Source organism: Halichoerus grypus, chromosome 10, assembly GCF_964656455.1.
Source record: "Halichoerus grypus chromosome 10, mHalGry1.hap1.1, whole genome shotgun sequence".
NCBI classification, from domain to species: Eukaryota; Metazoa; Chordata; class Mammalia; order Carnivora; family Phocidae; genus Halichoerus; species Halichoerus grypus.
In genome coordinates, this window is record NC_135721.1 from 87,405,981 (window position 1) to 87,419,374 (window position 13,394).

At 43.7% G+C, this 13,394-nt stretch overlaps 1 protein-coding gene across 2 annotated transcripts in view; it reads left to right on the top strand.

Moving 5' to 3' along the window:
* Positions 1-8,192, top strand: part of CREG2 (cellular repressor of E1A stimulated genes 2) — a 33,349-nt gene extending 25,157 nt beyond the window's left edge. The window contains exons 3-5 of one of the 2 annotated variants that reach the window (XM_078056782.1): positions 3,187-3,300; positions 5,807-5,890; positions 7,211-8,192. In XM_078056782.1, the coding sequence (XP_077912908.1) occupies positions 3,187-3,300; positions 5,807-5,890; positions 7,211-7,247 (235 nt within the window). In that variant the 3' untranslated portion in view covers positions 7,248-8,192. The other variant, XM_036087937.2, reaches the window with a different exon arrangement.
* Positions 8,193-13,394: the final 5,202 nt, after the last annotated feature.

Sequence of the window (13,394 nt, forward strand, 5' to 3'; positions counted from 1 at the left end):
AATCGGCAAAGAAGAAGTCAAACTCTTACTCTTTGCAGATGATATGATACTTTATGTGGAAAACCCCAAAGACTCCACCCCAAAACTGCTAGAACTCATACAGGAGTTCAGTAAAGTGGCAGGATATAAAATCAATGCACAGAAGTCAGTGGCATTCCTATACACCAACAAGACAGAAGAAAGAGAAATTAAGGAGTAGATCCCATTTACAATTGCAAAACCATAAGATACCTAGGAATAAATCTAATCAAAGAGGCAAAGGATCTGTACTCAGAAAACTATAAAATACTCATGAAAGAAATGGAGGAAGACACAAAGAAATGGAAAAATGTTCCATGCTCATGGATTGGAAGAACAAATATTGTGAAGATGTCAATGCTACCTAGAGCAATCTACACATTCAATGCAATCCCCATCAAAATACCATCCACTTTTTTCAAAGAAATGGAACAAATCATCCTAAAATTTGTATGGAACCAGAAAAGACCCCGAATAGCCAGAGGAATGTTGAAAAAGAAAAGCAAAGCTGGCGGCATCACAATTCCGGACTTCCAGCTCTATTACAAAGCTGTCGTCATCAAGACAGTATGGTACTGGCGCAAAAACAGACACATAGATCAATGGAACAGAATAGAGAGCCCAGGAATGGACCCTCAACTCTATGGTCAACTAATCTTTGACAAAGCAGCAAAGAATGTCCAATGGAAAAAAGACAGTCTCTTCAACAAATGGTGTTGGGAAAACTGGATAGCCACATGCAGAAGAATGAAACTGGACCATTTCCTTACACCACACACAAAAATAGACTCAAAATGGTTGAAAGACCTCAATGTGAGACAGGAGTCCATCAAAATCCTAGAGGAGAACACAGGCAGCAACCTCTTCGACCTCAGCTGCAGCAACTTCTTCCTAGAAACATCGCCAAAGGCAAGGGAAGCAAGGGCAAAAAGGAACTATTGGGACCTCATCAAGATAAAAAGCTTTTGCACAGCAAAAGAAACAGTCCACAAAACCAAAAGACAACCGACAGAATGGGAGAAGATATTTGCAAATGACATATCAGATAAAGGACTAGTATCCAAAATCTATAAAGAACTTATCAAACTCAACACCCAAAGAACAAAGAATCCAATCAAGAAATGGGCAGAAGACATGAACAGACATTTTTCCAAAGAAGACATCCAAATGGCCAACAGACACATGAAAAAGTGCTCAACATCGCTTGGCATCAGGGAAATCCAAATCAAAACCTCAATGAGATACCACCTCACACCAGTCAGAATGGCTAAAATTAACAAGTTGGGAAATGACAGATGTTGGCGGGGATGCGGAGAAAGGGGAACCCTCCTACACTGTTGGTGGGAATGCAAGCTGGTGCAGCCACTCTGGAAAACAGTATGGAGGTTCCTCAAAATGTTGAAAATAGAGCTACCATACAAACCAGCAATTGCACTACTGGGTATTTACCCCAAAGATACAAAAGTAGGGATCAGAAAGGGTACGTGCACCCCGATGTTTATAGCAGCAATGTCCACAATAGCCAAACTGTGGAAAGAGCCAAGATGTCCATCGACAGATGAATGGATAAAGAAGAAGTGGTATATATATACAATGGAATATTATGCAGCCATCAAAAGGAATGAGATCTTGCCGTTTACAACGACGTGGATGGAACTGGAGGATATTATGCTGAGCGAAATAAGTCAAACAGAGAAAGACATGTATCATATGACCTCACTGATATGAGGAATTCTTAATCTCAGGAAACAAACTGAGGGTTGCTGGAGTGGGGGGTGGGGTGGGAGGGATGGGGTGACTGGGTGATGGACACTGGGGAGAGTATGTGCTCTGGTAAGCGCTGTGAATTGTGCAAGACTGTTGAATCTCAGATCTGTACCTATGAAACAAATAATGCAATATATGTTAAGAAAAAAAAAAAGAAGAAGATAGCAGGAGGGGAAGAATGAAGGGGGGAAAAACTGGGGGGAGATGAACCATGAGAGACTATGGACTCTGAAAAACAAACTGAGGGTTCTAGAGGGGAGGGGGGTGGGAGGATGGGTTAGCCTGGTGATGGGTATTAAAGAGGGCACGGTCTGCATGGAGCACTGGGTGTTATGCACAAACAATGAATCATGGAACACTACATCTAAAACTAATGATGTAATGTATGGGGATTAACATAACAATAAAAAATTAAAAAAATAAAATAAAATAAAATTCGATTATGGTGATGGTTGCACAACTCTGAATATGCTAACAACCCTCAATGGTGCACTTTAAAGGGTGAAGTTAATGTAAATATATATATATATTACAGTAAATATATATCAGTAAAGCTGTAAAAAATTAAATTTCAGATAAACAAGTATTTTTCCCACATAACTATGTGTCATGCAATATTTTACCTGGCAACCCTAATGAGGAGAATTTTTAATTAAGAGAATTATATTAGATCATGTCATACCATATCATAATATATTCTATTAGAATTCTATTTATCCAGAGGAGCCCTACCTTGTCATGTACGATCAATAAAGTATACTGTACCCAGCCAAAAAAAAAAAAAAGGAATTCTATTTATCCAGAGAAAGAGTGATATCCAGAATACAAAATACACCCTCACTGCCAGGTGACTCTTTCAATGAAAGCAAGTCTTAGAAGCATTCTGCCACCACGGGAACACTTCGAGCAAGCAGTCACACACGTAGTCACACTAATTCTCATGATTTCCAATGTCCCTTATGCTGAGCGAGGAGCCTCCACATATCTGAAACCCTTCACCTTGGTCACCGCTGGACCCAGGCAGATGCACTGCATGACCTCAGGACACTGCTCATATTGTCTTTAAGTGAGTGGCGCCCCCTAGAGGTGTGCAGAGCAGCAGCATGATTCTGGACAGTGGCTCCCGGCCGCCATCCTGCAGAGGCCAAGCTAGCACCGGCCCCGTTGACGAGGGAACTCCGGGTGTTTGCTGCCCCGTGGGTGCAGACCGGTATGTAACTCCCCCAAGCACACCCCCCACATGGCCCACACCAAAGTGTGTTAAAGGAATTACACACAATGTAAAAACTTGAATGATATAACCAGCCACGTGACTATTTTTCATTTTTAATAAAATCCTTGGTGTTTCAGGCCGACGTTCTATCATCCTTTTAACATGTGAAAAACGTTCTTTGTATGCAGAAAAAATATCGTCGACCCGGAAGACCCCCGATGTGCCCGCCTGACGCTCACCGGCCAGATGATCGCCGTGTCTCCAGAAGAAGTAGAATTTGCCAAGCAAGCCATGTTTTCAAGGTTTGTATATGCTTTAAAGTCGGTTTGCCCAGAAATACACCGTAAAAAAAGCAGAGGTGAGGACTGTGCCCTTTGATGCCCCTGAAGCAATGATAGTAATGGTCTGAGCTGCCCTGGGTGGGGGGCAGGGCTGCCAACCTCACGCTGGCTGTCGTGGTGGCTCCGCGGGGGAGGGGGCAGCAGAGGCCTTGCAGGTGGTCTTGCGGTGCCCCCCCAACCCCCCGCTGCCTTTGGAGAGCATCCTGCATTGAGGGATCCCAGGCACTCTTCCCTGAGCACTTGCCGCCTTCCACAACAGCCTGCCTTGAAATGGAAATAACTGGACTTTGCAGAGAAGGCAACACAACAAACATTTTCAAACGTCCACTCTAAGCAGAGCACAGTGCAGAAGTGAAAGAGCGCCTTGCTCAGGGTGGTCCTCTGCTGCCTACGTCTGACCCACTGAGGATGCTGGCGGCCACGGGCTTTCTGCCCCCGCCCTCCCGCCCCGGCCTGCTTACTGAATCAGATTCTCGGGAGAGAAGACTCACTCGAAATGTTAAAAGCATGTCCCAGGAAATGAGCATGCATGCTGAAGTTTAAGAATCACGGCTGTCAAAGTGAGCAAGAGGGCAGCCCTGTGAGAGGCGGCGGGAGGTCAAGAGCTTGTGAAAGGTGTGAGGAGGGTGTGTGCAGGGAGGGGTGGTCTCCCAGGGGGGCTGGAGTGAGGGACGCGTCCACGCAGGGGGCCGCCTGGAGTGCAAGGTCAGAACTGGGCCAAGGAGCGGCAGGTATCCTCCCCGGGGTGCAGGTGATGAAAACAGGCAGATTAACTCTTTGTCTAAGTACGTGGAAGACTAACACGACAGCAGGTGGTAAATTGGGAGCGCACCCACACCCCCTCGGAGAAGGGACGATTTTTCCATACAGGGGAACCATCAAATAAGTAAGCACAGAAAGGAGAGGGGAAGCCTGGTTTCCCACTGCTGTGGAAAAGGGTTTCACGTGCACAGAGAAAATGGGAATGAACTCGAATTGGATCGCAATTGGATACATCAACATGAATGCAGGGTTTTCAGAACATAGGTTGAGAACAGAACATTGGTTTTGTGTGTGTGTGTGTGTGTGCCCATGACATATTTTTGAACCCCGCTGTCCTCTTTACTTCTAAACACTCCTCTTTCGTGTTATAATAGGCAGTGAGAAGAGGCCAGAATCTTAGGTAGACCATTGTGTCTTTCTGCAGGAAACACGGCAGGTGCTGTGTTGCCAAATTTTTCACCACTATGTTTCGTCGGCCCCTTTACACACACACACCCCCCCCCCGCCTCCACTAACCTCATCTTTACCTTCTTCTAAGCCCCCCACTGTGAGTCTCCTCGAGTTCCCTCCACCTGCCCCTCACTGTCTGGATGTAAAGCCGGTGCCCCCTGGATTAGGATTTATTACATCTGAGCCACACCTGCAGGTGCCAAAATGTGTTCCGGTTCCAAGTACAAACTGTGTTTGCTTAAAATAGCAACAATCCTTTTATTATCTTGGCTTTACGCGTATGTGGAGTGTTGGGGCATCAGATCAGCAACTTCATTTCAAATGGTTTAGGGAAAAAAATAGTGTCCCTCCCCCCCAAAAAAAAACCAAAACAAAACCCTGTACTTCCAACTTCTCTGGGCTTTTACAGTTATTTCAAAACAAATTGTCTGTTTTAAAAGGTCATCGGCCTATTATTGCATCTACATTGTTGCAAATAGCCTTCCCAGTCCGCACTTGGCCTTTGACTTTTGTCTTTGACATGTTTAGGTAAGAATCTAGTTTTTTATGTTTCTGAACTTTACAAGAAGTGAGCCAAGCACCTGCCCTTAAGAAGACGCATATGTCTAGGGTTTCACGTGAGGGAGAAAGCAAGTCGGTAAGTAGAAGGCGGAGTGTGACGAGCCCTGTGCATTCTGGCTGACTCTCCCCGTGGTCCCACATCTCTCAGCCTGCGGCAGCGGTGCCAGTCTTCCCACCAGCAGATTTATTTCATGGGCTCACAATTCTTTTGAATTTTCATCCGAAGATGCAGAAGGCCTTTCTTGATGTTTCCTGCCATCAGCAACCAGCGTTCACTGAACACTTGCTCTGTGCACGTGCTTCCTGTGCGCAGAGTTGTTTGCTCCCCACGCAGCCCCATGATCCAAGCACCGCCACCGTTGTCCCCCATGACGGGTAAGGAGGCCAGGGTTTGAGAGGGCAGATGGCCCACGAAGCCTCTTGCTCATCCGCCACTGACCTGGGACTCGAACCAAGGCGCCTAGGACAGGGCGGGTTTGCCCCTCTGTGGAGGTGGCCGCTCCCTGCCTTCCCGAGGCTGTCCCGGACCCCAGCCCTGGCTCCCTGGCTTCCGCCTCTGGCCTCGGCCCAGACGAGGCCTGGGCTCTGGAGGCCCGATGACCTGGCCGATGCCACGGAGGCGGGCCCGGGGCCCCGGGAGGGCCCACCTGCTGATGGGCGCAGCTCTCTCGTGACCTCTCCTTTATTTCTGCAGACACCCCGTGATGAGGAAGTGGCCTCGTCAGTATGAGTGGTTCTTTATGAAGATGAGGATAGAACATATCTGGCTTCAGAAATGGTATGGAGGCGTATCCGACATTAAAAAGGAGGACTACTTCAAAGCAGTCCCACGCAAGGCCTGATGCAGTCAGCAGAAAGTCCTCGGGGTTTGCGGGAAACGAGACCCCTTTCCGTCACGCTGCCACACGGCGCCTGGCGGCTGTCTGTCTCTTGCCAGCTTCACGGCCGCCCTGTCACCCTCACCGCAGAACGAGAGAGGGTGACCGGGGAACCCTGGGCCTGGCTGGAGATTAGAGTGGTCATTTGCAAGCCCCCAGTTCACACAGGTACTCACGTATATATAGCCTCCGTTTGTATCGTATTCCACCCAGTCTCGCCGACTAGGGAACCCTCATGGTTCTCAAAGCGACATGCTGAGACCGTTGCCGTTCCATTCCTTAGAACAACAACAACAAAAAAGTATGTGCCATGTGATTGCATTGTATTGTGAGAGTATTTTTGTTGCTTGCTGTGCCCAAAGCAGTCTTGATTCGAAGCTCACCTCGAGCACAAAGGAGCTAAACGTGCATCGCGTGGCCACGGTCTTGTGTTTGGGGTGAGCACGCAGGACTGGTTGTCTGTGGAGTGCTCATAATGTTACTTACTGGACTGCAGATGCATGATCAAGTCACATTTGCTAGAATGTCCTGGTCACGTAGGAAGCCTTTGTCCCACTACAACCTGACAAACCACCTGAGAACACAGAGTCCTGGGCGAAGCCCCATTCTGTGTGAGCAGGCCGTGGTGACTCATTCATGGGGTGGGACAGCTTCAGCACCAAGCTCCCCAGATCCCCACGGCTAATGCTTCTGACAGAGGGTTCCCGTCCCTTAGGCACGAGGAGTGGCATCCAAAAAAAAAAGCATCTCATTCTGTGGCGTGTAGAGAGGACAGGGGAGAGGAGAGGAGCAGGGAAGGAAGCAAGGACAATGTACAAGGAAGCAAAGAAGTCAGTAATTGGAAGCACACTCCCTGCCCAGCCTTGGACCAGGGCCTTGGCAGGATTATCTCATGTCAGCCTGACAACCAATGAGAGTCACATCATTGTTGCCACTTACATACAAGAAAATTGGGGCTCAGACAGGCTAGGTCAGCGTCCCAGGGTCTGACTCACCACACACAATGGATGGAGTGGTACTTAGACAAGTTCCAATCTTGAGAGCAAGACAAGAGAGTCACTGAAATGCATGGGTGGTCATTGAATCAGCAAAATCAGTAAAGTGAGGATTAACCTGCCTAGGCTGATTTGCCACGGTTAACTATAAAAAAAAAAAAAAAAAAAAGTCTTTGAAATTTGATTGTTACTACAGATTTAAAATTTTCTACAAATTATATGCAGGAGCTCCTGGTTTTGCAAGAAACGACATTGTACCTGAGTACACATCTAAGGCCTACAAAGGACCTATGTGTATACATCCAAGACCTCTGACATTGAAGTCTGTAAAGATCTGGTAGTACCCAGTTTTCTGTCTTTTTATAATGGCTATGAACCCTCTGTGGTGGGTTAGGTATGTTGTATAACATAAAAATACACTATAGGAAATATACATTTTTTAAAATAAGTAAAATGTTATTAATGATTATACTTTTATTTAAAAGATTAAGACATGAACAGAGTTTGAGGTGTCAAAATATTTTTAAGTGCCTGTTACAAAAAGCATAGTAAGATGCACAGAATTCTTTTTTGTCAAAAGCCAATTCTCAAAAGAGTTCCTAACAATAACAATTTCTAATACATAAGAATAAGGTCACTTTGATGGTATTTTGTATTTCCGAGTTAAAAATTATCACTACCCCCAGTTTAGAGGTAAGAGGGGAAAACCAGAAGGATAAACCACATACTCCGTAAGTCAACCTCATACCTTAATTCTTTGGGCATCACTACCTCTTGATTCTGTCTTATGAATAATGTTCGTATGCTAAGTTTGCTTTTATAATCAGGTTCCACTCAGCTCATTAAAGCCCTCTTTGCTGCTTCAAGGGGCTTTGCAGGGTGGGTGCCATTTATAACCACTAATGAATGTTATCAATTATTTATCCAAATGATAGGAAATGAGGTCTAAACAGGTTGGATGATAAGAGTGTTGAAAGTGTATCTAGCCCCATTCAAGCCAGTAGGTTTCAGCAAATCTCTGAAAATTTACATTGATGAAAATGTTGAAGGGTGTACTGGAAATTCTGCACATGGCAATAAACAAGAAAAGAAAATAAATGCATATGACTGGAAAGAAATAAAAGTATCTCTGTTTACAGATGACATGATTGTCTACATAGCAAATTCCAAAGAATCTATTTAAAAAAAAAAAAGAAAACTCAAAGAACTAGTGGGTTCAGCAAGGTTTCAGGATACAAGGTCAGCACACAAAATGTAATCACATTTCTAAATATTAACAATGAACAAAGTGGAAACCAAAATTAAAAGCACAATACCATTTACAGTCACTCCAAAGAAAATAAATATTTAGGTATAATTTATCAAAACATGTATGAGATCTATATGCTGACAATCAAAAGATGCTAATGAAAGAAATAAAAGACCTAAATAAATGAAGAGATACACCATGTTCATGGATTGGAAGACACATAATAGCAAGGATGTCAGTTCTCCCCAGATTTATCTATAGATTTAATGCAATTTCTGTCAAAATCCCAGCAAAGTTTGTAGACATATTCAAGTTTTTCTAAAAATTCCAAGGCACAGGCCTTGGAATAGCTAAAAACAGTCTTGTAAAAGAAAAACCAGTAGGAGAAATCACTCTATTCAATATAAAAATTTATTATGTAGCTACAGTAATCAAGACAATATGGTTTTTATTGGTGAAGGCACAGAGATCAATAGAACAGAATAGAAAATCTAGAAATAGAACCACACAAATATACTTAATTGGGTTTTATATAAAGGTACAAAAGTAATTCAATGGAGGGAGGATAGTCTTTTCAATAAATGTGTTAGAGAATGAGATATCAACAGGCAAATAAAAACCTCAACCTAAACCTCATTCCTTATATGAAAATGAACTCAAAATGGGTCATAATCCTATATATAAAATGTAAAACTATAAAACTTTTTTTAAAAAAATAGAAAATTGTAGGGACCTAGGGCTAAGCCTCAAGAGTACTTTGACACCAAAAAGCACAATCCGTAAAGGAAAGCTTGATAAATTCATCAGAATTTAAAACTTTGGCTCTGAAAAAGACCATGTTAAGAGAATGAAAAGACAGGCTACAGACTGAGAGAAAATATTTGCAAGCACATATCTGACAAATGACTAATATCTAGAATATATGGAGAACTCACAAAACTCAACAATTTTTTTCCTAAAAACTCCATTTCAAAACTGGAGGACATATACAAACATTTCACTGAAGAAGATACACAAATGGTACATAAGTCCATGAAAAGATACTCAACATCATTGATCATTAGGGAACTGCAGATTAGAACCACAGTGAGATACCACTGTGCACTTAACAAAATTGCTAAGATAAAGTAACAACAACAAATATTAGCAAGGATGCAAAGAAACTGGATCAGTCGAACAGAGCTGGTGGGAATGTAAAATGGAACAGTCACTCTGCAAAACCATTGGCAGTTTCCTATAAAACTAAACATGCAGATGCCATACCACTCAGCAATTGCACTGTTGGGCATTTATCCCAGAGAAATGGAAACTTATGTTCGCACAAAAACTTGTACATGAATGTTCATAGCAGCTTTATCCATAATATTCAAGAACTGTAAACAACCAGATGTCCTTTAATGGGTGGCTGGTTAAACATGTGAAACATCCATGCCATGGAATACTACTCAGCAATAAAAATAATTTCTCACATGAGCAACAACTTGGATGAATCTCCAGAGATTTATGCTGAGTGAAAAGTCAATCCCACAGGGTTACATGCTGTACAATGCCATTTATACAACATTTTGAAATGCAAAATTCTAGAAATGGAGAACAGATTAGAGGTTGCTAGGGAGGAGGGTGGAGGAGAGAAGTGAGTAAGGAGGGATCCTTACGATGGAAACGCTCTGTGTCTCGACGGTACCAATGTCAAAATCCTGGTTGGGATATGCTATAGTTTTACAAGATATGACTCTTGAGGAAAACTGGGTAAAAGGCAGACAGGATCTCTTTGTATTATTTCTTACAACTGCATGTGAAGCGACAATTTCTGCAATTATCTCAGAATCTACAATTATCTTAGAGTAAAAAGTTTAGTACAAACAAAATATAAGGTTTAGCTTATGTGCTAAGGCATTTATGCTATATCTTGTTAGTCCCTAATGAAAACAAAGAACCGAACTATGCCAAAATCTAGCAGAACAGACATTAGTTGTCTTTGGTTAACCATTAACATATGCATTTGTGAAAGAGGGAGAAGATTTAAGTTTCCTTAAATGTATTCAATTTAATATTGAATACAAATTAATAAGAATTCAACAAATCTCTATATAGATTTTATGTGGGACACTTAGAAAGGGAGGATATCTTCAAGTTTCTTTTTCTTTTTTTTTTTTAAAGATTATTTATTTATTTATTTGAGAGAGAATGAGAGACAGAGAGCATGAGAGGGAGGAGGATCAGAGGGAGAAGCAGACTCCCTGCTGAGCAGGGAGCCCGATGTGGGACTCGATCCTGGGACTCCAGGATCATGACCTGAGCCGAAGGCAGTCGCTTAACCAACTGAGCCACCCAGGCGCCCTATCTTTAAGTTTCTGACATAAACATGTTGAGTAAGCAATAGGTACATATAGGAATCCAAGTCTGTACATAGTGATTCTCCCCTGATGTTTATAGCAAAGAACTGCATTCCTGGTAATCTTCCTGGAATATTCCTAAATATTCTGGGAAATAATTCTTTTGTTTCTGTGAATAACTATATCCTGACCCCCATGTTTTTATTTATAGTGATTGTACATGTCCATGATGTTGACATAGAGAATACAATTCTGATGTTATTTCAATATACCTTGTATGTATTGATGCATTATGAAAGAGTTATCTTTTGGTTGAGATGTATTTCTGCAATTTTTCCAGAAAGTCAGTATTTCACTTTTAATGATTTAACCATCAAATGCTGTTCTGAAAATAAAACATCTCTAGAATAATTTATTGATGCACATTTGATTGCTATAACAGCAAGTCAGTTATTAGAAAATTTGAATTATAGTGAAGCTATGGTTTGTCTATGCTATGTAATGCATGTGGAGTGTGAAATCTATTTTCAACACTAGTCATGTCTATTTAACCAAAGACTATTTCATTCTTGGTATGATTCTCATGCTCAATTAAATAAAATTATGATTATTTATATATAGTCCTTTCATATAATATTGCAAATTGACATTATTATATTCCTAAGAAAATAGATACTATTATAATAAATCAACAGTTAAATTTCCACTAGAAAGAAAAGAATTAGCGGGAGAGCTTTGTTGATAGGATTCTTTTTAATTTTATTTTATTATGTTATGTTACTCACCATACAATACATCATTAGTTTTTGATGTAGTGTTCCATGATTCATTGTTTGCGTATAACACCCAGTGCTCCATGCAGTGCGTGCCCTCTTTAATACCCATCACCAGGCTAACCCATCTCCCCACCCCCCTCCCCTCTAGAACTCTCGGTTTGTTTCTCAGGGTCCATAGTCTCATGGTTCGTCTCCCCCTCCGATTCCCCCCCTTCATTTTTCCCTTTGTTGATAGGATTCTTTAAGGCTCTGAGTACAAAGCACTTAACTTGCAGACTTGAAAAAGCTGATGTAGCCACACTTTGGCATTCCTACTCTTGGAAGTATTTGCCATTTTTAGCATACTTGTTATTCCTAGAGCTCAGGGCTATGAAAAATCTCCCTTTCACTGCTGAGAAAACATGCCCAAGGAGTCCCACATCGAGTGTGGCAAAAAAATGACACAGACCCATAAGAGTGATCAATCCTGCGGCTTCCATAGACCACCGACTGATATTCTGGCTTCTCAGAGATATTCCCGTCTACCACTTAGTGACCCCTTGGCCCATTTACCCAAGACTGAAGGTTCTCCAGGGCACAGGGCTTTCAGTGGTCGAGTCAGGAAGGTCTGAGCAAACAGAGATGGATTGGTCACCCACCTGCACTCAACCTCAGGGCCTCGGGTCCTGAGCAGGTCATCTCCAGAAGTGACCCATCTCCAACTCTGTGCCTTTGGACATCTGCAGCCGCACCCTCTCTCCCTCAGCCTTCTGTCCTGCTGCCAGAGCCCTGAGGTTCTTGATTCTCATCGTCTGACGTCACCTGCTCAAGGAGTGACCCACAACAGGGTAGGACTCCATGCAGAACGAGGCCCTGCCCTCAGAAAGCTTCTGTTTTGTAAACAATCCGTAAACAATCAGGTTTTTAAGCCAGGTCATCTGGTAATCTCTGTAGCTTCTGCTCCAACACTTTGGCCAGTATCCCCAACATCCCCACTGTTTTGTGTTGGAACCACCTGGCAAACCCCCGCCCTGGGTAAACTGGTTGTTCATCTCTGCAACCAAGTAGTAACAGAGGAAAGCCACAACCACAGAATCGGTCCCACCTTAGATCCAGGGTCCACATCCTCCACGGGGCCTCCACGTCACCAAGCTCCCCTCCTCCCGGGTGCTCCCCGTTCTCTCAAGCAGCTGTCAGGGCCCCTCCACAGCCTTCAGCCCTGGGAGCCCACACCCTCGTTCCCCTCCCAGGGCACTCTGAAGCCTTCGGATGAGCACTCCCTCAACTCCGTTCAGAATCGCCGATTGCCTTCCCCCGTCTTCCAACAGGCTCCCCTGCTGCAAGGTTTCCCACCACAGCTGCGGGATGCAGTCATGGGCAAGGACAGGTGATTGGAGGTAGAAGCCAGCACCACAGAGGAGGGTGGGACAAGCGGGAGCTTCAGGTGCTCTTTAAAGGTAGCTGACATGCCACATCCTGGGAACTAAGCTGGAGAAAGAAGGAAGTGAAGTCAGGAGAGATGATTGCAGGGAGAAGCTAGACCAGCTGTCAGGGGACCCAGTAAAGCAAAGAATAGCTGTGTTAACCTTAAAAATAAAACTGTCAGCTATCTTTCCATCAAAAATGGGTTTATTCAGGAAGAGCAGAGAATGGCAACTTGGGACAAGCAGGCGGTGGCAAAATCCTAGGCAAGCCCCCCCAAACAAAGGGGAGGACGGGTCTTTCCTGGAGGAAATGGGGGGAGTTGGTGGAGCTGTTACAAAATGTTCATTGGTGGGCACCTGGGTGGCTCAGATGGTTAAGCGTCTGCCTTCGGCTCAGGTCATGATCCCAGGGTCCTGGGATCGAGTCCCACTTCGGGCTCTCTGCTCCTTGGGAGCCTGCTTCTCCCTCTGCCTCTCTCTCTCTGTCTCTCATGAATAAATAAATAAAATCTTTAAAAAAAAAAAATGTTCATTGGTGTAAACTGGGAGTTCAAAGTGCAGTGGCTCTTCATTGGCTGAGTGTGACATCTCCATTGGCTGGGCTGTGGGAGCAGGGAGAACCCTTTCTCCCTCCTGCCTGGAGAG